At 42.3% G+C, this 25,793-nt stretch overlaps 1 protein-coding gene across 1 annotated transcript in view; it reads right to left on the bottom strand.

Moving 5' to 3' along the window:
- Positions 1-25,793, bottom strand: part of LOC121284946 (low-density lipoprotein receptor-related protein 1-like) — a 1,922,347-nt gene that overhangs the window by 362,002 nt on the left and 1,534,552 nt on the right. The window contains exons 42-44 of the mRNA XM_041200912.1: positions 19,597-19,786; positions 10,265-10,473; positions 1,678-1,866 (exon numbers count right to left, since the gene is read on the bottom strand). Coding sequence (XP_041056846.1) covers positions 1,678-1,866; positions 10,265-10,473; positions 19,597-19,786 — 588 coding nt within the window. The remainder of the gene's footprint in view (positions 1-1,677; positions 1,867-10,264; positions 10,474-19,596; positions 19,787-25,793) is intronic.

Raw genomic sequence — 25,793 nt, 5'->3', positions numbered from 1 at the left:
ACAGTGGAAGGGACATGCTGGTTGATACAGTCCACTAATCAGATGGCCTACATACCTAGTATCACACTGCTACTGAAATTCATAAACCAGATTATTTGTGTGATAGATAGAACGTCTTTTTGGCTTGACAGCAGCATCCTGTTAGTGGCAAATACCACTCATGTGAAATGGCTAGTTTCACCTGTTTCTCAAAATTCTGAGATACCTTATCCTTCCAGGGTAATCTGAGGTAGACTGAGAACTTTTCAGGACCGAAAGTGGTGGCCTTAGGCCCATTTATGAGTTTGGGCGATATACAATAAGCTATGATATGATCAGGGTAGCTATTATCTTGCAGGATGGCTTTGATGAGTCCTATTTCAGCATCAAACTTGCACAGTAATCAAACAGCTCTGGCCCTATTTATGAGGTTGCTGATAATACCAATCTTATTGGTGGAACTGTAGGAATCCTAATGCATTTATTGACCAGGTAGCTTACAAAGGCTAGGTAAGTGGGTAGGCTTGAATCCCTTCATAATTTAGTATTCTTGCGAATTGTCTTGATGAGTACAAGATGAAAAGCTTCGACAATATGTATCTCTTTTCAGCAATATTCAAATTCTGTACTACCAAACAACTATTAAATCTTTTCCATAAATGAACCCAAATTATACTAATAGTTCACTAAAACTACTTTGTACAGTTACAAGCTAATTAATTTGAACTATCCTTCATATAGCCTATGCTAAAATTTATATTGTTATTAAGATTTTGACATTAAACAATGAGTGGTAGGTTTTGGAGTTTTCTTCATGCTTAAAAAAATCTATCTCTGTGTCATATGTAATGATACATCTATTATTTTAAATTTATAAAATCTGATTTTTTATTTTAGTAGTAGAACTCATATGTTTCAGCCTGCAAGTGTGCAAATCAGGGACACAGTTTCTGAAAATCAGGGACAAATAGACAAAGGCGCCATGGATATTTAAATGCTGTTAAATGTTCATTTTCTATATGCATTTTAAGATGTTAACTACACTGTTAAATCTTCCACAAATAAAAAAAAATAATGAGAGGAGATTCTGGTGATAATCTGCTTAATTTTGTTTCTCAAATTTTTCACTCAGATGGATTAATATTTTTTGATGGTACTTTTTCAAATTACATGCTGTAAAGCAAAATACATGTAAATGAAGCATATTCAGATTTTCTTTAGCTCAACTAAACTCAAAAAGTCACAAATGTTTTAAGAGCTGCATGAAAAGATTAACATTCTGGAAAGCCGTTTTGAAGTATGGACAAGGTTGAAATCAATTGTCAAGATTAGGGCACGCTGATTAAACCTGGACAAGTGAAACATGCCCACCTCTGACATTATTTGTAATGGCTTCTTAATACCAATACTGAGGAAATGACTCAACATTGCTGCGTCCAAGGATGCAAAGGGACCAGAGGAAGCAATATTATGGGAAAAGCTCACTTAATGACAACAGCAGACCAGGATCTCTCTCACTGTTGACTCAGCTATTACAGGAAGTTTTGAACATCACTGTTGTTATCCAATATAATGTGTTTATCACAATGAAACATGTAAAAAGAGCAGGTAAATAATTATGTGCACTGTATAGACATATTGAACAACCTTTTAGGAAAAAAATGACATCCAAACATCAGCATATTCAGTAAAACTTACAGTTGTTGGTATCATTAGATACAACCATAATTCCCATTGGTTGATGTGATGTGTCTGAACGCAGAACTTTAACATCTCCTCCCGTGTACTTATCACAGCGCATTATAGATCTCTGCATCCAGTCTGTCCAGAAGATATAATCACCATAAATAGCTAAGCCAAAGAAAGTGCCAGGTCCAGATTTCAGAACTACCTGTGCCATTGCAAACACAAGAGGGAGAAAGAAATTAAAAGCCATTCCTTAGCCAAATATGAGTTATGAGAATTAGAATTGTTATGGAGCTAAACTTATGGACTTATGTGCTCTAATAACAGTAACAATCAGAAACATCTGCTTTCTTGTAATTATTTCTCAATTATTTACAAGGAATTATATAGCATTTATAGAACAGAAGCAGGCCATTTGGCCCAACTGGTCCATGCTATATCATTGATGCTATTGAAGAATGCCACAGAGGTTGCACAGGGAACAGCTTGCAATGCTACCTGGAAAATGACATATGCAAGCAAATTTCTTCCCTCTCTCTGCCAGTGTTTATTTGCCCCCTTTTATCTAACATTTATCTTTATTTTTGTTGACTATTTTAATATAGTATAACCCAATTAATATTTATGGTATGAGAACCAGCTATGGTTGTGTATAAAAAAATCTCATTGGGATACACTAGTCTCCACATAAGTCTGATTCTGTCTAACTTGATGATAGCATTGGTAATTGGCTATTTTCTGCTTAATTGTACTCTAAGTGATTATTGAATGACTGATGATTGCTACAAACAAATAGTTTTAATAACAGAAATTCTACTTTTTTATTTATTAGAATTTTCTATTGCCATTTGTTCTAAAGCCTAATTTATCATTTAGCAATCTGCATTGTGTCATGATCAAAATGCCGAAACTGATCTCATTAGTCATTCATTCTTAGACCTTAAGATGAACTTGAAATGGCAAATTTTAATGAGTTGGTGGTTATAGAAAGAGGGACGTCATGAAAGTAAGTTCAATTACTCTTTGTGCACTAAACAATGATTAATGGATTTCAGAACAATTATTATCAATGATTAATCTGTCTTAATCGCTATAAATTATACCCTTAATCAATGCTGAACTGTAATTTACAATGACTCTTAATGAGGTGAAGCAATATAGAATTTACAATACTAAAGGTAATATAAAAAGTGAAAAATGGGTGACAATTTGGGGCATATGGTGTTTGGAAACATAGACTTAGTGAAGTGCCAAAATGAAATGGCAGAATTAAGAACTATGCAATCCACTGACCGGTGGAAGATCATAGGTGATAGTGAACAAAGAGAAACAGTAATGTATAAAGGCCAAGTAGAGATTTCTTTTTCTGAAGTGACTTGTTACACTGAAAGTGTTAAGCACAGAGAACATAAGCCTGAAGTGGCAAATAATGGATAAAAAATCAATTGAAAAGACTGGAAAGAACACGTGGGAAGTTCAATATCACCTTCTGCAACTACACATTGTTCAATGAAAAGGAAAGTGCTTTCCTATTCAACAAACAACGGGTTTGGTTTACCCTTAACTTCACTTTCATGGTGTTTATTAAGCCACAGCATAGCACTGAGGATTGCAATTCATGGTGTCAAATAATTCCGCAGCATCTCCTTCCCTGTGACCTCCACCGTTGAGAAGGATAAGAACCATAATTTCATGAGAACGGCATCACCTCCAAATTCTCCTCCAACTCACACATCAACCTGACTTAGAAATATAATACTGTACTTTAACTGCTGCTGGATCAATATCCTCCAATTCCCTACTTAGTACCACTGTGGAACACAATCACTGCAAGGACTGCAGCAGTTCAAGGAGAAGTCCCATCACCACCTGCTCAGGATACCTGGAGATCCTAATACATGCAGCCTTTCCAGCACTAGTCACATTCTTGCATCTAGAAGTACCTTTTATGCAGCTGAAAAATAAAGTCTTGCAATTTACTGGGTTGCTTTTTAAAAATTCATTCATGGGATGTGGGCATCACTGGCTGGGTCAGCATTTATTGCCCATCCATAATTGCCCTTGTTCAGAGGGCATTTTTAAGAGTCAACCGCATTGCTGTGGCTCTGGCGTCACATATAGGCCAGACTAGGTAAGGGAAGCAGATTCCCTTCCCTAAAGGACATTAGTGAACCAGATGGGTGTTTACAACAATCAGCAATGGTTATATGGTCGTCATTAGACTTATAATTCCAAATACTTATTGAATTGAGCCATGGTGGGATTCAAACCCAGATCCCCAGAGCATTACTCTAGGTCTCTGGATTGCCAGGCCAGTGACAATACCACTACTCCAACACCTCCCCTTATTAAAAAAATTGACTCTGTCATCATGGTTTAGATTTTCCCATAGGCTTCTAGGACCCCATGCTGGGGCTAAATATGGTCCCAACTGCCACCAGCAGGACTGGCACAAAGATATTCCTGGAGACATCCTCCTAATTGATTTTTCAATGCTCACTATCCAATTAGGGACAGTAGGTGGAATGCTGATGCTGCCCGCCCAATCAGAGAGGTGCCCTCTGAGAGATAAGCTCTCATATAAATACAGACAGGCCCCTCTGATGGGAGGGCAAACCCTGTGGAATGGCTCATGAGGGCAGAGGGGTTAGAGGGCCTTTCCTGCCATGGCGCCCTCTTTGCACCATGGAGCCTCTGGCTCTGATAGCCTCTTGGGCTATTACAGGGCCGCCTTGCTGCTGGCAAAATGAAGAGGGTCATCTAAATCGCCCCTAATTGGGGCTTTAAATATGGTAATTAGCTGCCCTCTTTTGTTCAGTGGGCAGCAGATTAAGGTACCTGCCTGCTGGTGAGAAACTTCTCTGGCAGTGTGAATGCATCGGGGAGATGCCCCAACAGAAGTCCCCACTATTTTCCCAGCCCCCTCGATTCCAGCCCTGCCACCCCATAGCTGGTAAAACTATTCCCCCTATGTCAAACCATGAGTGGCACCAATACAGAAAAATAATTCTTTTGTACCCTAATTGTAATTGTGATATATATGGTCATCCTACTTATCAACATAATGCCATTACCTAGGTGGTTAAATAGGAAATTATGGTGTGACTATACTTCAAAACAAATTGTCTATAAATATGGTACACTCAATTCCGACTCAATAAAAAACTTGGTTTCCCATCACACATCATTCAGTTACTGTCAATACTCACTTAATGGAACTCATTATTTCATCTGAATTTTTTTAAACTTCTGTTTGTTCATCAAAAGCTAAAATACATTTTCCAGTACAGGCTAATAAAAATGTAAATGGTTGTGCAGGATGTTGATAGTAAATATCATGAAATATTTAACATGGACAAGAAGCATGTTGTAGAAAAATAATTAATATTGTGTGAATAGCTAGAGTGGTTCTACATAAATATATTTTTTCACAGACACATCTCTTCTGCAGTCGGAGGCAGTACAGCCCAGGTCTGTGGCACTGAGAAGACTGCTGGAGAACAGGCACCTGCTGAGTCCAAGTAAGATAATGAGCCTCTGCAGTCGGCCAGCGCGCACATGCTGGACATACAAGGACAGGCAGGGGAACATCAGGCAGGGTGGTCCGAGGCAGTCACCAGACTAGAATGAATGATGGAGGAGTCAGTCTGCATTCTCTCTCTGATGTCATGGCTCTGGCATGTGAGCGTATTGAGGTCTCCATGGGAAAGGTCCTGGCGGCCTTGGAGGCCACAATCCAGCGGTTTCTGGACCTGCACTCCATTGTTCTAGGCAACAGAGTGACAAGGCACTTTAACCTTCCTCCAGGTGTCCCTTCTCCTCAAGGAATCAGGCAGGGGCCCTCAATAACACAAAGGGTGCAGGAGTGTTTTCTGGACACCTTAGGGCCATCCACACAGGAAACTCCAAGCGTGTCCAGCTCTTCCCAATCCTCTCTGCCTGTGACCCCCATCAGCTCCAGCTGCTCAGGCTGAGGAGGGTGTACCTGCCTCAGGGCAGGGGATCCCAAAGTAGGCCAGGACCCTCCAAGCCCAAGGCCTCCCAGAAGATGCCCACTGAAGTCATCTCAGACAACAGAGCAGTCAGCAGGCTGCCTCCACCTCTGCTGCAGACTTAGGGGCTGCACCCAGGTATAGCAGTAGAGTACATAAGTTAAGAAATTATGATTAGACACTGGTGGCATGGATGCTCATTCACTATATATATAATGCTCTTTTGTAAATACAATTTGATTTTATGAGCCACCATCTCAGGATGTGAGAGCGCTTGTATCTGATTCTATATGCCATCTTATTTTAATGGTGACCTAAGCTCCCACTCCTTGGTGCCTTCGTGTCCCTCAGATTCATGTTATGTTTAGCTAAGTCATGTTAGTCACTTGTGTCATCTGATGGAGATGTGTCAACCCAGAGCCTGAAAGTGCATGTAGATACAGAACTGTTCTTTTAAGTCTCACAGTACATGAAGAGACCATCCCCAACTGAGCTTCAAGTACCCACTAACCCCTCTGTATTACGTATTCCCAATATTCAGGCTGCAGATGCCTCCCCTCACCATGACAATATCACCTGCAGCCCAATAGCAAGCTACGCATCCCCAGTGCCACTGTGTGTCAGACGCTGACCACACCCTGCACGTCATTCTGTGCACACAGCCCCACGGCTGGCTTTGATTTCCCACCCTGACAATGTGGTCCTAAGAGACATTACAACAGAAGTGTCACTTTCCCTCCCAGTTCCATCAAACCAATCCCTTCCCAAGGTATGAGTTTGTGTGAAACGCCTCCCTCAAGCTCTAAGACCCTTCCTCCTCCCCCAGTCATGAGTCTATGTGAACCCTCTCCCTCTCATCCAAACTAACCCCACCCGAACCCCTAATGAGACTGCATCTACCCCTTCCATGTTGGGCTCCAGTTCCCCCAGTCCCAACCAATCCTCTGCATGCCAGCCCTTCCCTCCCTTGTTTCTCATAACCCCATCCACCCATAGTTATTCCTCTGCCTGCTATCCCCTCACTCACTCAGTTGGTCATCTGAAACCCATCCTACCCTCCTACCCTGGGATGACTCTGCTTATTCCCTAAACAACCCCTCCCCACCCTTTCCCCAGTTTGGTTTCTCCTTGTACATTACAACCTTGCCTGTGCCCCGCAACAGTCTCTCCAGCTACAGTGCAGCCCTGCCTACTTCACTCAACAATATCTCCAGTACAGTGCCGCCTTGCCTGTGCCCCACTACAGTCTCTCTGGGTACAGTGCAGCCTTGTCTGTGGCCCAGAAAAGTCTCTCTGGGTAGAGTGAAGCCCTGACTGTGCCCCACAACAGTCTGTCTGGCTACAGTACAGCCCTGCCTGTGCCCCACAACAGTCTCTCTGGCTACAGTCCAGCCCTGCCTGCACCCCACCACAGTCTCACTAGCTACAGTACAGCCCTGCCTGTGGCCCAGAAAAGTCTCTCTGGGTAGAGTGAAGCCCTGTCTGCGCCCCACTACAGTCTCTCTGGCTACAGTACAGCCCTGCCTGCACCCCACTACAGTCTCACTGGCTACAGTACAGCCCTGCCTGCACCCCACTACAGTCTCTCTGGGCACAGTACAGCCCTGCCTGCACCCCACTACAGTCTCTCTGGGCACTGTACAGCCCTGCCTGCGCCCCACTACAGTCTCTCTGGTTACAGTATAGACCTGCCTGCGCCCCACTACAGTCTCTCTGGATACAGTGCAGCCTTGCCTGCGGCCCAGAAAAGTCTCTCTGGCTACAGTATAGCCCTGCCTGCACCCCACTACAGTTTCTCTGGCTATACTGCAGCCCTGCCTGTGCCCCACTACAGTCTCTCTGGCTACAGTACAGCCCTGCCTGCGCCCCACAACAGTCTCTCTGGCTACGGTACAGCCCTGCCTGCGCCCCACTACAGTCTCTCTGGGCACAATACAGTCCTCCCTGTGCCCCGCTACAGTCTCTCTGGGCACAGTACAGTCCTCCCTGTGCCCCACTACAGTCTCTCTGGGCACAGTGCAGCCGTGCCAGCCGACCCTACGCTGGTCTCACCTGATAGAGCAGCTTTGCCAGCGGTCAGGAGTCTGAGCAGCTGAGAGAAATGACAGCTTGAAGTTGTGAGCGAAGTAAAGGTGGGCAGTGCACGTCACCTTTATCAGATCATAACTCAGGCCGCTCTAATTACCCACTGACGTGGCACTAAATGAGGAGGGTGAATGTGATTCCGGCGAGTTATGATTTCAGTAAGTGCCCATGACACGTTAATGCATGCAAATAGTGTTCCTGATATGGATCAGTGGGAAAGGTGACCTGCAATTAGGCCTCCATGAAAGTTCTGAGGGGAAAATTCTAATTTAATTTCCTGCTGGTGGATATCCGCCTTTTGGCCTCATGCCCAATTTTGTATTCGCGCCACCACTGGCAGGAGAAAAAAATTCCGTCCATGGTCCCTGTTTCAATCATCAATTCTGGTAGTGCTTTCCAGAGTCTCTCAACCCTCAGCATTAAAATATTTCCCTGCCTTTCTGTCCTAAGTCAATTTACATTTAATCATATATCTTTGTCCACTCTTGTTAACTCCTCAATCACTGGAAACAATCTGCTTCTATCTACTCTGTCCCATCCCTTCATAATTTTATACATCTCTATGAAGTCATTCAAAAACCTTCAATTTTCACTTAACTCACACTAAATCTCATCCCTGTGCTCACTGACCTATATTGGTTCCCAGTCAAAGTCTTGATTTTAAAATTCTTATTCTCGTTTTCACATTCCTCCATTGCTTCACCCGTCCCCATCTCTGTAATCTCCTCAAGCCCCACAAGCCTCTAAGATATATGAGCTCTTCTAACTGGCTGCTTGAGCCTGCCCAATTTTAATTGCTCCACTATGGGTGGTTGTGCCTTCAGTTACCTGAGCCCTAAGCTCTGGAATACCTTCCTTACACCTCTCCCTCACTTCCCTCCTTTCAGACACTCCTCTTTGACCAAGTTAGTATTTCCTTATGTGGCTGGGTGTCATATTTCGTCTTTTTTAGGCTTCTCTGAAGTGCCTCGGGACATATTGTTACATTAAAAGTACAGTGTAAATATTGTGGTTGTTTATTGCAATGAAAATAGCAAATATTGAATGTATTTGCATATTCATCAGCACATAAGCAATTGTCTGTTTGGTGAGGTAGTTAGCTTTTCATCTCTGAAGCCTTTATTTGAATTTGAAGTGCGATTTGATCAGGCAGTGGGTAAGGCAAGTGCCAAACTCCACCAACAAACCGGCAGGGCAAGGCCTATGCAGTGTTAGCTCTTGGGCCTCGTCTGCGTGCAGTCTATAAACTGCCCACCCAAAAAGACCAGGGCCTGAATTTTTAGCTCGGTAGGTGGGCGCAGTCGGTGAGCCTGAATTGCCGACCGCGATCAGCCCCCGGCCGCAATTTCATGCTGGTTGCCCAGTGAATGGCCAGCCAATGTGAAGCTTGCACTGAAAAGCTCAGCACTGCCGGAGTGGGGGCAGGCGGAGGGTGGGCGATGACGTCAACGCAGGCGAGGGCGAGCGCTGAGAGAAAGCTCCACTGATGCAGAGGGCTGCTTCAGGGAGCTGCAGACCCGAAAATAATCCAAAAAAAAAAGATAAAAAGCAGAAAAAAAACGTCCGAGCATCACAATCAGGCACCTGAAAATATAGGCGTTAAGAATACTGCGCACAGATTTTTATTTTTATTTTATTTCATAACAGAAAGCTCATCCCACCCTTGGATGAGGTTTCATGAAAAACGTAAAGGCCACCTGTTCAATTTTTCCGTCCGCCGACCACAAGGTTGGACGGGCGACGAGAAATAGTAGACAATTGCGGCATTAATGAGTTTAATTGCCCTCTTAATTGTTGGCGGGTGTGCTTCCGACTTCTGCACGCATCCATCGAGCGAGATATCGCGCGAGTGCGCGGTAACATCCATTGTGCGATTTCACGCCTGATCGGGTTGGGTGCGCGCCCACCTGATCAATGTAAAATTCAGCCCCAGGAAGCAACAACTAGCCAGTGGGCAGGGATGGAGCTTTGGATGCCAGGGAACTCAACTGCAAAATGATAGGTTTCAGGAGAAGGGAGCTTTGCGGGGTTCTCCTGGAAAAGAAATATGGCGTGTGACAGTGGCAGCCTAAACATTCCTAATGGGGCCTGAATACTCCATCTTGTTTCACAAGGTAAGTAAAAAAAAAAACTTCCCTAGAATGGCAACTTCTGGCCCTGGTCTCCCTGACAGGGAAGCTATAATGCCTCCCCATAATCAGGACACAGTTGAAATTGCAGTTGGAAAGCTTGCCAGCTTCAGGTGACTGTCCTTGCTGCCTGGTCAGGAGAGCAAGTCAAGGCTGTGGGTCCAAGTGGAATATTGGTTGGCGAATCACCCAGCTGAAATTAACTGCCTGCCTGCTCGGTTTCCACCGAAATGCAAACTGGTCATTCATTTCATTGGCTGGTTGCACGTGCAAAATGTCTGCACCATTGGCCTACATAACAAGCAGTGAATACACTTCTAATTCATTGAGAACTCCTATGGATGGAATAAGATGTTACCTAATTTTTTTGTATTTGAATACAAAATAATTGACTTACATATCTGTGTGTCCCATCATATTCACACCTTTCAATTCTCCCAACAGAGCCATCAGAGAAATACAGTTTCTCCGCTTTGTGATCAATCGTAAGTCCATTTGGTGTGAAAATGTCAGTGCTAACAATGATCTGAACATTTCCTCCAGACAATGTTGCTTTCATTATACTTGGCTGCTGTTCATTCCAGTTTGTCCAGAACATTAAGCTGCATAGGGTTGAAAATAAAGAGCATGTCAAGTCTCGCAAATGAATTCAATAGTTAGTAAAGAATATCTTGACTCTACCGTAGGGAACGTCTTATAATAGTTCAGCAATCAATTTTAAAACTCCAGTGATACACCAAGTGTACCGTTTTTAGTTGGCAAGACAAGTAAACAATGTTCACCTAAAATTCATTCAGCATTGTCCAATGCACAAAAAGTAATGGAACTTGTTTTCATGACATGCAGCAATTATATTAATATAACACATCATGATTCGGGAAGATATTCACAGAATTACAAAGGATACCAGGCACAGAAACAGGCAGATTGTACATCAGACATTTTGTGTAAATAATCATTTGGTAGTCCAGAACTTGATAATTGCTGTAAAAGGAGACGAGAAGCTTTGACATGTCTCTTTTTTCAGCAATGCTTTATGTAATATAACACAAAAACAAAATTGTTTAACTGACATAATTTAATGACAGATTTTTGATACCAAATGTGTATCGTCTAATGCTGTTCAATCATAGAGGTTTCTTCTTGAAAAGCTGTCAAATTATCCAATAATTTGATTAGAGCAATTTGAAAATAAAACTGTACGAGGACCATTTTTGCATAATTTTAATGCAAATTAACAGATAATTCAAATTAAATTATTTTCAGTTATGAGCAGGTTTCACAACAAAACATCACAGGTGTGTTATACTTTATTTTCCAATGAAAGTGTTTTCCCAATTATCTGGCAAGATTGAAGTGTCACAATACTGTAAAGCATCTCTTTCTGCACAGATCTATATAAAATGATTCAAACACTTGAAGTGACAAAAGTGAACAGCAGAAATGGGAAAGGAAGAAATTCAGACAACAATTGTGCTCTCAGTCAGAAGCTAGTTCAAGCCTCATTCTACAAAATTTGGGCCTGATTTTGACCCTGATATGAGGGCAGGAAGAAGGCAGGTAGGTAATTAAACTGAAGTTCCACTTCACCATCCAGGTGGACTTAAATTAACCCATGACACCACTTGAAGAAGAGCTTGGGAGTTCTCTCAATATTCTGGTCAATATTTACTCCTCAACCGATATCACTGAGACAGATCATTGAGTCATTTATCTTACAGTTGTTTGTGGAACCTTGCTGCAGACAAATTGAGTGTTGTATTTGCTAACGTTACAGCAGTAACAATAGTAGTTCTTTAACTGTGAAGCCTTTTGGAGGTAGTTGTTGGAAAATTTTACATAATTGCAAATTGTTTTTTTTCTCTAACATTGGGACCCATTTACAAAATTGAATATATAATAGGTTCTCAAAGGCAATTAGGGATGAGCAATAAATGCTGGCCTAGCCAGCGATGCCCACACTCAGTAAATAAATTTTTAAAATCCTATTGTGGCAAGAAAATTGACCAGAGTGCAAATTGGGCTGCCTATATTCTTTCACTCACTTTGCAGAAGATTAGCTTCATCTGACCAAGTTCAGGCCTCTTATCTGAAAGCCTATATTTTTCCAGATTAAACAGTTATTTCTTTATCCAATTATTTTGTGTTTCCACATCTAGATGTTTGAATCAAACAATCACGTCTTGGAACTTGGCTGCTGCAATATTATATTGATTATATTTTAAATATGTCATTAGATCTCTTTTGATTAAATAATGGAGCCAGAAGACATCAATGGCATGCTAGGGATGAATATGCATATCTTGTTTGTTTTAAAAATGTGTATCTTTTTCTAAGCCAAGGAGACTAGTAAAATGAACTTTTGGAATCAAGGTTTGGGTCTGCATTATAACAAGGACTTATCCTTACACTGCTATACAGACAATTTAATGTTTCTCTTGTCCTATTACCAAGGAAAGGATGTTGGAAAGGAACTTAAATACATTATACCCCATATCTCCCAGTCCCCAGAAAATCAACCACAGAGGTACCCTGGAAGAAGCACTGGGAGACCTCTCGGATGTTGCAACGTAAGGGCTCCGTGTGAATTGTCCGGGAAGTTTCAACTTCCAATGGGGAATTCCCTTGGATCTGGAACCCTTCAGAAAAGTCTCCAACTCTGAGTTAGAGTTGGAGATTTAGGAGGGTTCCAACCTACTTCACAGAATCACTACGGCGGCCCATCGTGTTTGCACCGGCTCTCCAAATGAGCATTCTGACTTAGTGCCATTCTCCTGCCTTTTCCCTATAACCCTGCACATTGTTTTTATTTAAATAAGACCATAAGACCATAAGACATAGGAGCAGAAATTAGGCCATTCGGCCCATCGAGTCTGCTCCGCCATTCAATCATGGCTGATAAGTTCTCAACCCCATTCTCCCGCTTTCTCCCTGTTACCTTTGATCCCCTTACCAGTCAAGAACCTATCTATCTCGGTCTTAAATACACTCAATGACCTGGCCTCCACAGCCTTCTGTGGCAATGAATTCCATAGATTCACCACTCTCTGGCTAAAGAAGTTTCTCCTCATCTCTGTTCTAAAACGTCTTCCCTTTACTCTGAGGCTGTGCCCTTGGGTCCTAGTCTCTCCTACTAATGGAAACATCTTCCCCACGTCCACTCTATCCAGGCCTTTCAGTGTTCTGTAAGTTTCAATCAGATCCCCCCCCACCCCTCATCTTTCTAAACTCCATCAAGTATGGACTCAGAGTCCTCAAATGTTCCTCATATGTTAAGCCTTTAATTCCAGGGATCATTCTTGTGAACCTCCTCTGGACCCTCACCAGGGCCAGCACATCCTTCCTGAGATATGGGGCCCAAAATTGCTAACAATATTCTAAATGTAGTCTGCCCAGAGCCTTATAAAGCCTCAGCAGCACATCCCTGCTTTTATATTCTAGTCCTCTCGAAATAAATGCCAACATTGCATTTGCCTTCCTAACTACTGACTCAACCTGCAAGTTAACCTTAAGAGAATCCTGGGCTAGGACTCCCAAGTCCCTTTACACTTCAGATTTCTGAATTCTCTCCCCATTTAGAAAATAGTCTATGCCTCTATTCTTCCTACCAAAGTGCATGACCTCACACTTTCCCACGTTGTATTCCATCTGCCACTTCTTTGCCCATTCTCCTAACCTGTCCAAATCCTTCTGCAGCCTCCTCAATACTACCTGTCCCTCCACCTATCTTTGTGTCATCTGCAAACTTAGCCAGGATGCCCTCAGTTCCTTCATCTAGATCATTAATACATAACGTGAAATAATCATCAAATGCCCTCTTGTATGCCTCGATTGACCCTGCCTCTGCTACACTTCCAGGAGTACATTCCAGTCCCGAACCACTCGCTGTGTGAAACAACTTTTCCTCACATCATATTTGCTTCTTTTGCAAATCACTTTTAACCTGTGCCTGCTCGCTCTCAACCCTTTTACGAGTGGAAACAGTTTCTCCCTATCTACTCTATCCAGCCCCCTCATGATTTTGAATACCTTTATCAAATCTCCTCTAAGCCTTCTACTCTCCAAGGAGAACAGTCCCAACCTCGCCAACCTTTCCTCATAACTCAAGTTTTTCATCCCTGGAACCATTCTTGTAAACCTCTTCTGCATTCACTTCAATGCATTCACATCCTTCCTATAGTGTGGCACTCAGAACTGTACAGAATACTCCAGCTGAGGTCTAACTAGTGTCTCATAAAAACAGCATAACCTCTCTGCTCTTGTACTCTATGCCCCTATTAATAAAGCCCAGGACACTGTATGTTTTATTAACTGTTCTCTCCACCTGCCCTGCCACGTTCAATGATCTATGTACATATACACCCAGGTCCCTCTGCTTCTGCACACTTTTAAGAATTGTACCCCTTACTTTATATTGCCTCTCCATGTTCTTCCTACCAAAATGCATCAGCTCACACTTTTCCATATTGAACTTCACCTGCCACCTATCTGCCCACTCCACCAACTTGGCTATGTCAAATTAGACATAGGGGATGTCAGGCAGGAAAAAAACCATGCTTAACTACTGGGTAACTATACCATTGCCAGCACCCACAACTCCCCACTGACCCATCTCACTCCAATTCCCCTCCCTGACCTTCAGGCAATCAGACCCTCCAAAACATCCCCACTGCTCTCCAATCTCCCCAGACCCTTCGACCCCCACACAACAAACCCTGTTGATCCTTTGACCCTCCTAACCCTCCAATCCTCCATTTCCCTGACCCTCCAACTCCTCCCTGACTCACTGACTCCTCCCACAATCCTTCAACTCCTCCCCAGACCCTCAGACTCCCCCCCACCCTTCGACCACCTCCAAACCTCCGGCTCCCCCCAACCCTCCAACTTCCCCCGCGGCCCTGCTATTCTCCTCCCATCCTGACCTGAACCTATTCACCACCCTATGCAGCTGGCAACCTACCCACACAACCATCCTACTCACCCTGCTACCTAGCACCAACCTGCCACCCTACCCACCCTGCCACCTATCATCCTGTCACCCTACCCAGCTGGCATCCTATTCATCCTGTCACCCTACCCATCTAGCTACCTACCACCCTGCCACCCCACCAACCTGCCACCCTACCCAGTTGGCATTCTACCTTCCTACCCACTTACCCTCACTCACACTCATTCACTAATACGATGAAAAGTTACTTAAATGTCCCAAAGCTTTTCACTGTGTCAGGAAGAGATATTAATGTATATAATGTCATAGGAAATTATTTTTCTTTAAAAGAGGTTTAGCCTGTGTGCGTGTTAATTGGAATAAAGGCAGCTAGTCTGGGTGCTAGTTTGATATATAGTAGTTTTGACATGTAAACAGTAGGTAGAGGGGACATTTGCATTTTGTTGTATAGAGCATTCAAGAGAGGGGGTGAAATCTTGCACCTAGCTAGGAGACACCAAGCAACCTTCATATTACTAATAAAATTGGTACTATGAAATGGGTTTTATTGTTAGAAGAGGTGGAGTTCAAAGGCCTGGTGATACAATGAGAATTTGCATTCAAATGGGATGGCTAGGTATAACCTGAGAGGACTTTGTGTGTGCAGGTTAGTGGCATGTAAGTTCTAATCCTGTAAGCCTACAACTGTCTGCAAATTGAAAGGAATGTCATTTGAATTCATAAGGTGAAAATCCTTTGCTTGGTGTCTGGTTAAGTCTATTGGTTATTGTTACCTTAGTGGGGATTAATTTTGGAGTTTGTTAAAAGTTATGATAGTAGTAATTTGTAGCCATGGGCAGAAATTTGCCCCTGTTGCGAGGGGCTGTCTGAGGGCAAACGGGGGGTGGGCGCAAACCTGATCGGCACCCCCAATCAGGGCCGTGCCGCCATTTTACGTGGGCGGGCCAATTAAGGCCTGTCCAGTGTCGTGCGTGCCCGGAAGCGCTGAGCGCTCCCTGTGCTGCCTCAGGGAGATTAAGTTTGGAATTAAAGTTTTTATTAAAGACAGAGAAAAATGATTTAGACATGCCCCCTCAAGCAACAGTGTCACATGTTTATCAAATGTTTGAAATTTTTTAATTTAATTAATAAAACCTTCATGAAACCTCATCCTGCCCGTGGATGAGGTTTCATGGAAAATGTGAAGGCCGCTTGGGCTCTTCACCTGCCTGTCAACCTTAAGGTTGGATGGAGAGCATTCTTAACTACTTTAATTACTTTCTTAATGGCCTCAATAGGCCTTTGACAGTTTGGCAAACTGAAAATCTATGACGCACAGTGACGTTGGGACACCTGCCTGACATCACCACGTGTCATTTTACGTGTTGGTGAGCGGGCCCTGCTTGCCGACCCAAATATTCTTCCCCTTGTGTATGTGTTTAATTTGCTGTAACTTAATAAATGTTTCATTTACTTTGATATAAAATCCTCTTGAGAACTGTTGGTCGAATTTCTGAATTTAGAGCTGCATCTCAAACATACCAATTGAAAATATAGATTATGGCAGTTGTTTAAAAGTTAAACAGCCTTTACCAACTGCTGTGTCGTAACAACGGTGTCAGTGAATGAAGACTTTCCAAAATATGATAGCCAATGCAGTAAAAAAGGGGGCATCGCTTGGATTCCCCCAATGATCCTGCACTACAAAAGAGAACTCCGAGAAAAGGTATGATCTGCATTTCTGAAGTGGGCCTGATTTGAAGCACTGGGTGAGAAATGCAGAGCTCCAGTGCTGCGTAAAATAATAGGAGTGGAGTGGCAATCACTGTCGGATTACCACTCCTTGGAAGATTTGGCCCTATAGGCAGAATTTTTAGGCCAGCGGGCGGGCGCAATTGGCGGGTCTGGGATTGGCCGGAGAACAGATGGCTGACCACGATCAACCCCCGACCACGTTTCCATTCTGGCTGAACAATTAATGACCAGCCAGCATGAAGCGCACACTGAGAAGATCAGCACTGCTGGGGTTGGGGGGAGGGAGGAAGGGCGGGCACTGACGTCAGTGTGGGCACAGGCAAGCTCTGACAGAATGTTCCCTGAAGGCAAAAACCTGAAATGCATTAAATAAAGGTTTTATAATCAGGAAAAAAATGTCCAAGCATCACAATCAGTCACCTGGACATATACATGATAAAGATGCTGTCCATAGATTTTTATTTCTCTTTTGTTTAAGAACGGAAATCTCATCCTGCCCATGGATGAGGTTTCATGAAAAATGCAGGGCCTGCCTGGCCAATTTGCCCGTCTGCCAACCGTAAGATTGGATGGGCTACGAAAAATTGGAGACAATTGCACCATTAATAACCTTAATTGGCCTCTTAATTGTTGGCAGGTATACTTCCAACTTTAGCGTGTGTCTGCTGACCAAAATATCGTGTGAGTGCAGGATGACATAGAGACGCTCGCCCAACGTCATCTCGCGCGATTTTGCCTCTGATCGGGTCGGGCACGTGCCCGCCCAATCAATGTAAAATTCTTCCCCGTGTTTTTATCCATTGTTGTTCTGAAGTAAAAGTTGTCTCAACATGGGAAGAGATATAGTGAGAGCTTCACTGACGTTGTTTCATTAAAGCTGGTTAATAAAAATTTTAGAGTACCAAATGAAAGTTACAGATGTATTTCTCATAGTGCCTATTGTTTTGAATTTTATGAATGATTCTGTAAATTACTGTTAATTTGAAACAGAGATTTGCACTGTAGACTCACTGGCCTGAGGAACTGATTTAAGACCAAGACATCAGAGAGAGGAAACAATTCTACCCCATCTGTCTAGATTAGTTCAAAGCAGGGCAACTAAGCTGCAAACAACATTTGAGCTTTGAATTGCATTGTGCAGAGAATGATATAATCTAACCAGTGTTCAATCAATGAGTAATTTTGCATAGCATTCATATTCCATAAGCATAAAGCTAATGATTGTAACCTCAACTGAGTACTGGAAACAATTAGAATTATATAGTTCTATCTGGACTGACTGGATCACTCGACAGAGAGCCACAGATAGACTCAAAGGGCCTGATGGCTTCCATTGGTACTACAGCGATTTCCTGGCTCAACATATTACAGTTACTATATTATTATCACAAAATAAATAACTTATGAAAGTCATAATTGGATCTCTTATCTAAATTAATTGAATAAGTGCTAAGTGAGAAATAGAAATAAAGACTTGCATTTATATAGCACCTTTAAGAACCTCAAAGCATCCTAAAACACTCCACAGCCAATGAAGTGCTTTCTGGAAGGGTAGGCACTGTTGTGATATAGGAAATGCAGCAGCCAATTTGTGCACAGAAAGCTCCCACATGCAGAAATGTGATAATGAACAGATAATCAGTTTTGAGTGATGTCGATTCAGGGATAAGTATTGGATAGCCAGCCTGCTCTTCTTTGAAATTGTGTCATGGGATCTGTTTCATTCACCCTAAAGAGCAGATGGGGTTTTGGTTTAACATCTCATGTGAAAGGCAGCACCTCCAGCAGTGCAGCACTCCCATAGTACTGCATAGGAGTGTCAACTCATATTTTTGTGCGCAAATCTCTTGAGTGGGTCTTGAACCCACAACTTTCTTACTCAGAGGCATGAATGCAATAAACAGAGCCATAGCTGATGTACCATTGTGAAAAAAACAATTAGCTTTGGCATCAGTTCTTCACTGTATTTTTGATTAATTGTTTGAATCCATATTTCAAATGTTAACTGTTAATTAAAAGAAAACACAGACTTCTTTTCACACAGATACTGTTTCTAAAAGGTGCTGAACTGTTTAGTGATTTTTAAAGATAGGTTGCTGTATGGAAGGAAAATATGATTTTACCAACATATTATCTTCAAGTTATGTTTCATACGGTACAATGTCCTGAAATCATACTAGGGAAGAAACAACAAACCTGTATTTAAGTACTGAATTTCATAAACTCAGGGCATTGCAAAGTGCTAGTTTGTTTTCTTTAACAGAATATGTGTTTTCCTGTCAGGTCTGCGTTTTGTTCTTCCTTGTTGTCCCTTAAGGGACAGTTGATTATTCACTTGATCACAAATGCTCTGTATCGAAGAGGAGAGATTGGGCAGTATTTCTCAGGCATCACCATTGTTTCCCTTGGCCAAGTATCAGGAAACCTCTTTGTCTTGACTTTGGAAGAGCTTATTGCACGAGAAATTATTTTCAATAGGGCTCATTATGGCTGAATCTTTGCTTCTGATTTTCCAAAGTAATGTAACTGAGACTAAAAATACATTAGAGTGAAGGAATCAACTCTGTGATCTCTCTGGGACACCCAATAAATTCTGCAGAATGTACTGTGCCATCAAGAGCCATGTGACGGTTGTTAAAATACCAATACATAATTACAGAGGAGTAAAACACAGGTTTGATTATCTCGTTCTGGACTTTAGACAGTTGACTTGGGGAAACCATGAAATGGAAGCAATGTGCTTTCTCAGAGAAGAGGTGCAACTTCTTGTGTATATCCAGTTACAAGTTCAGGAATATCATATAAGAGAACTGGGAGCAGATCAATTGCTTGCCTTCTTATGGTACACAGGGTTAGCTAAACAGTCAGGTTTTTAATTTCCACATATTGACAAATGAAAATAGACACATAATTCTAAAATAAAATAATTTCTTTAAAATTGCATGCTGTTTATATAGTGCTAGATAATGAGAAAGTAGTATTATAACAAAATGGCAATTACAAATTATTAATCTGATGAACTGTAAAAAATTGACCTTCTTACTTGTGGCACTCATCCAATGCAAGAACATGGGGATGGTCATCGGGAGACATTGCAACTATGATTTCTTGGTCAAAAGCTCCAAACCTGCTTTGGTCGATTGTATGTCTTGTAATAGTTGATGTTGTAGAACTTGTCCAGTAAAGAGTATCCCAAGCTTTGTGATATGCCAAACCCTCAACTGAGCCTACATCTGTTGAATTGAAAATGAACAAATCAGTTACAAACACAGTTACTCTTGCGTGCTTATAAATGCAATCAAACAGGAAGGAAATATGAAGTGGTGTAAGTTACCCATAATGGGACATGAACTTGTGCAGGTGCTTGATATTAGCAGCTATTAACTCAGGAAGTCAAGAAGTAGCAATCAGATTGAAGCTAGTAACATCATTATTATCTTAAATGACAAACATTGGACACACTAGAAGATACTTATCTATAGGTTCTCATGGAATTCTAATGGAATACTGTTGGCTGTAGTTGAAGGAAGTATTAGATGGTTGCTTAGTTTCTCCATACGTCCAACTTTTGCCACCACTGACACGAGGTACTTGAACCTACTCACTTTCTCCAAGTCTTCACCCATAAACTTTACACCTCCACTCTGATCCTCTCCCCTAGGCTCAAACTGACAGTCCACTAATTGGGTCATTAGTCAACTGATCTTCATACAGGCATCTTCCAATGTTTTTTGGTCATGTTCTCATATCCCCACCACATAGCCCAATGTTATCTGCAAACATCCTTAGCCATGGCACTTCCTATCTCACTTGCTCAGTTGGAACATCCATGACAATCAGGAAGATGAAGGGGCTCAGTGCTGATGCTTGATACAATGTAACTTTGGTTTCAAAACTATCACTCTCTCCCACATTGCTTCTTACTCTTGTCTGACATGTACATGCCATATAATTGTCATATGTACGTACTCCTCAGCGACTCCATGAATTCTAGCTCATCTCCAGACTTCCTCCCAAGGCACCCAGTCATAAGCCTTCTGTAGATTAGTAAACTGCCAGTAATATTGGAACTAAATCCAATTTTTAAAATCTGGAAATTGAATATCAAAACCAAATGTTCCCCCACCTACCCCTTCCTAGGCTGCCAAAGAATTGTACAGCTTAGCCTCCTCAACTGCCAAGAAAACAGATGAAGCAATTACCTCTGAAACTAAAACATCCGTTTGCTACCCTATCAGGGTATTGGGCTTCATGACTAAAAAGACTTAAGGCTGGATTTCTCCCTAGACTTACACAGAAAAACAGTACCAAGCATTCATAGGAAATCAGAAAACACAGGGGAGCCACCCCCTGAATTGTAGAGAATTAAATGCTATAGTCACATATATCTGCTGCATCATCACATGAAGAGTGTTGACTGCATATGCATTAAGAATGTCTATTTCCACCTCTGTGACATTGCCCTATTCTGCACCTGCCTCAGCTCACCTGCTGCTGAAACCCTCAAACAAGACTTTGCTGCCTTGAGACCTATTTCAGTGTACTTTCACTTGACCTCCCAAGTTCTATCCCCCATAAACTTGAGGTCATCCAAAACTCTGCCACTCATGTCCTAGTCCTGTTCACTCATCACCCTTGTGCACACTGACCTAAACAAACTCCTGGTGAAACAACACCTCGATTTTAAAATTCTCTTTATTTTCAAACCCCTCCATGAGCTTCTGTTCCCCATCTTTGTAATCTCCTCCAGCATTATATCCTTATGAGGTATCTGTAATTTTTCAAATCTGGCCTCTTGAACATCCTTGATTTTAACCTCTCCAGCATTAGTGACTGAGTTTTCAGCTATCAAGGCTCTCATCTATGGAATTCCCTCCCTGAATCTCTGTGCCTCTTTTCCTCTTTTTCCTTCTTTAAAACATTCCTTAGAACGTACCTCTTTGACTAAGTTGAGAAGAGGGGCCTAATCCATCAGGAGTAGGGGAATTTCCTCCAGCTCCAACAAACTTACATCTAAACAACCCTTCATCTCCGAAATTTTCACCCTGTCACTCCTCCAATAATTGCAGCCCCACCCCTGGGTAATCACCACCTCCTCACCTAGGTCCAAGAGTCGAGTGTTGGCCTGTAGGCCCTGTGTGCTGTTTATAGTCTCCTGCACATAATCCCACCTCACCAGAGTTTGTCTGAGGGGTTCAGATTCTGGTGGTGATGATTGTTGTCGAGCCTGCCTTTCTTCCCCCACCTAATCTTGCTCCGGCCAGAAGCAAGAATGGCTCTCATTCTTCTCAAAAGCTTAGTCAAGGGCTGCAAGTCAATAGAAGAAGGAAAATGATCTGGAAACTGGAAACTTTCTTGAAAACCAGACAATAAATATCCTATGATCCAGTGAGCTTTGACTGAAGGCCATCTTTTATATCTCATAAGGATAATTCGGGATGGGCAATAAATGCTGGTCTTGCATACGTTGTCCACATCCCAACAACAAAACAATAAAAACAAAAAAACTGCGGATGCTGGAAATCCTAAACAAAAACAGAATTACCTGGAAAGACTCAGCAGGTCTGGCAGCATCGGCGAAGAAAAGAGTTGACGCTTCGAGTCCTCATGACCCTTCGACAGAACTTGAGTTCGAGTCCAAGAAAGAGTTGAAATATAAGCTGGTTTAAGGTGTGTGGGTGAGGGGGTGGGGGGGGTGGAGAGAGAAGTGAAGGGGGGGATGTCGTTGTAGGGACAAACAAGCAGTGATAGAAGCAGATCATCAAAAGATGTCAACAACAATAGAACAAAAGAACACATAGGTGTTAAAGTTGGTGATATTCTTAATATTCCATTCTTAATTAGCACATTCGTTTAGATATTATCACCAACTTTAACACCTATGTGTTCTTTTGTTCTATTGTTGTTGACATCTTTTGATGATCTGCTTCTATCACTGCTTGTTTGTCCCTACAACCACACCCCCCCTCCACTTCTCTTTCTCTCTGCCCCCCCACGCCCCCCCCCCACCCCCCCCCCACACACACACACACACACACACACACACACACACACACACCTTAAACCAGCTTATATTTCAACTCTTTCTTGGACTCGAACTCAAGTTCTGTCGAAGGGTCATGAGGACTCGAAACGTCAACTCTTTTCTTCTCCGCCGATGCTGCCAGACCTGCTGAGTTTTTCCAGGTAATTCTGTTTTTGTAACGAAACAATAAATGCTGCTTCAAGAGCTATCAGCTTTAGTTTTAGCTGATGAGTCGAATTTTGATGGGTCATCTTCAAGTTGGAGTTAAAATGCAATGAGAGCGAATATGACATTGTTGGAGCTTGACTTTTTATTAGAACCTAATTTGCCGACTGGTCGGCTGATGTTAAACCAGAAATGGATCAGTTAAAATGATGAAAAGCGTGAATGGTGCAAACAGGAAGGTGCCAGATATGATTTTACCCTCCCACCTGCATTGTTCCCTTATTGTAGGCTAGATTAAAATAAGCCCTTATTCTTGTGCATACTTCTATCGGAAATCAACAGTCAGCACTTATACCATCACCTTATGAAAGCCAGATCACATAGGAAAGGGATGTAATCATAGATCAAGTTACTCAGCCATGATCTTTACATGTGATCAAATCGTATAACTTTCATCCTAGAACAGTTGATAAAGTACAACAAAAAGTATTGTCTCCTACAATGAAATAAAGGATTATGGCAACATGATATATTCATTCCAAGCTCTAGTTGAGAAGTTAGTCTTATATTCAGTAAAATTGCTAAGCTTCTCAGCAAGGGTTAAATTTAATGTCATGTGTAAAGTTACTGATATCACAATTTGAAAATCTAAATTAATATCTTTAATGTCTTTTAATTCCATATAGATTTTAAATCCTATGTGATACACTTAATTATAATGTCTAATTTTTCTATTGCCACATGCAAAATCATTAAATGGCTTGGAGATTCCTTTAAACATTTTAGCTCTGTCCTTAATTGCTGCTGAAGGCAGCCCCAAGAGATCTTCCTCAAGCCTCTTCCAAGCCTCCACAGGTGCCAAACTCACTGCAAAATATATTATAGCAGCCCTGTGGTCTAAATTATCAGAGCCTGAATTTTGCATTTCAGTTAGTCCTTCACCTGCTCAAATATGCCAGTTAAAAGCCAGCACAGGTAACGTGCATATCACACTGCCTCAATTTTCACCTCCTCACACTCCATTCTTGTCAAGCACAAGTGATTAAAATTATCCCTTTACAATTATGAGCAAATGCTACAGGAACAGCATTGTTAGTCACATACTACTTGTACATGAATGGTGTTAGTGCAGTTAACAAAGTGCATGTTTTCTATATTTTCTGGGAGCAGCACTTTCAGGATCACTGCTGAAACAATCACAGATATCAGTTAGTCAGCCAATCACATTACGCAATGTAATATTAGAAGCCATATTTTCATCTCTGTTCAATATCAGAAGGCGAGTAGAAGGAAGAATCTTTTTGCCACAAACCTTTGCTGAAGCAAAATCTGTTGTCAGGATTTTTAGATGGCGGGGTTCCCACCCCTCCAGCTGGAGGGTTGGTGGGGCACAGCAGCCCCAAAGCCATGCAATACTCCGAGGAGCGTTAATTTGCTGGAGACAGAATGAAAGTCCTGCTATGGAGAGCAGCTGACCAATTTGATTGTTCGGCAGCTCTACAGTCCCATCAATGCCAATGGCAGCAAAAGCCAGGAGAGAGACTACAAAGTAGACCCCAGTCCTGGGGTTCAGGTGGTAAGTGCAGGTGTTCTCACGGTGGGGAGGGGAGGTGGGTGGGGAGAGTCCAGTGAGGGTTTTGATGGAGAGGCCAATGAAGGGAGAGAGCACCCGTGGGGTCAGACCTTGGGTAGAGGTATCTGATATGGAAAATAGGCCCTTGAGGGAGTCATCCTTCCTTCCTACTCAAGGCCTGAGCAGTGTAACATGCCATGCACTCCCTGCCCCTGAAATCCCCTGTCAGCCTCAAAATTGAGGCCAGGCTTTTAAGTGGCCTCAATTGGGGCGAGGATGGGGGCTGCCCTAGAGTTCATCTGCTTCATGTAAAATTGCATATAGGTCAGGATGGGCAGAAGAGTGGCGGTAAGGCCACCTAAGAAATTTTACGCACCCCCTGCCCCCCCACCGCTGCCTGCAAACCATTTAGAGGGAGTTAGATGGCTGTTTTAAAAGAGCAATATTAAAAGTTATCAGCAGGAAGCAGGAGAGTGGGAAGCTTATGTGGAGAATAATAGCAGCACAGCTTGATGGAGCAAATGGCCTAATTTTGTTCGTAACATTCTATAATTCTATCAACTTCCTAATGCTCCTACAGCAGTGACTTCAACTCCCACAGCACTCTGACCTATTAACATGGGAATAGTACGTGATTCCAAGAATATCATGCACATGTGCTGTGCACCAATTATTCGGCAGCAACCAACAATTCTTTCATTCCTGCTATTTCTCACTGGTGGGAGCTTCAGAACGGAAAGTTGGCTATTAGATGCCAGCTATGTCAAAGCTTAATTTGAGTGTCTGTGTTCTTTTCCTGTTGCTTGAAAATTATTGCCTATTTCTCTTTGGAAGCCACAGAATCTATGGTCTGAAGGCATTTTATTTTGGTTTAGAGCACTGAGTGAAATGGGTAAACATTGCCTTATGAATTGTCATTGAGTGAACACTTGGGACTTTGAAAATGACATTTAGATGTTTATAATTCACAGGTGACTTATCGCAGTGCAGCTTTGGGAAAGTTCACACATACTTTGTTGTTTGTCAAATTCTGCACAGACTGGCAAAATTTTGTAGTACCACTGCCAACTTGTTAAATGTTAACAACAATAGACAGATGGAGAAGGCAGGCATCCATAGGATGCAAACGGACCAAATCACGCACTACAAGAAATCTAGTGCAATCATCCGTGGTTGTTTTTCATTTGAAGTTAGGGGATCATTATCACAAACTTGCATAGTGTGCACTGTAACAAGGTTGATGCATTTTTGTTGTATCGCTCAAGGGAATAAGAAGCTAGTTCTGGATAAGTCACCTTGATACTAGTTCAGGGGTTTCTCACATTCAGTGGTTACAAAGAAAGGTGATTTTATTAGTCTGAACATAGGGAAAAAATACTAAATTGAATTCAAAGCAAAATATTTTAATGTGTACAGGCATCAAATATATTTATTTTTCAAACCAGTGTTCATACGTTCACATTGTAAACAAAGCTCC

Source organism: Carcharodon carcharias, chromosome 12 (assembly GCF_017639515.1).
Source record: "Carcharodon carcharias isolate sCarCar2 chromosome 12, sCarCar2.pri, whole genome shotgun sequence".
In the NCBI taxonomy this organism is placed as follows: Eukaryota; Metazoa; Chordata; class Chondrichthyes; order Lamniformes; family Lamnidae; genus Carcharodon; species Carcharodon carcharias.
The sequence above is the reverse complement of the archived record's forward strand: the minus strand, read 5'-3'. Positions and strand labels throughout refer to the sequence as shown.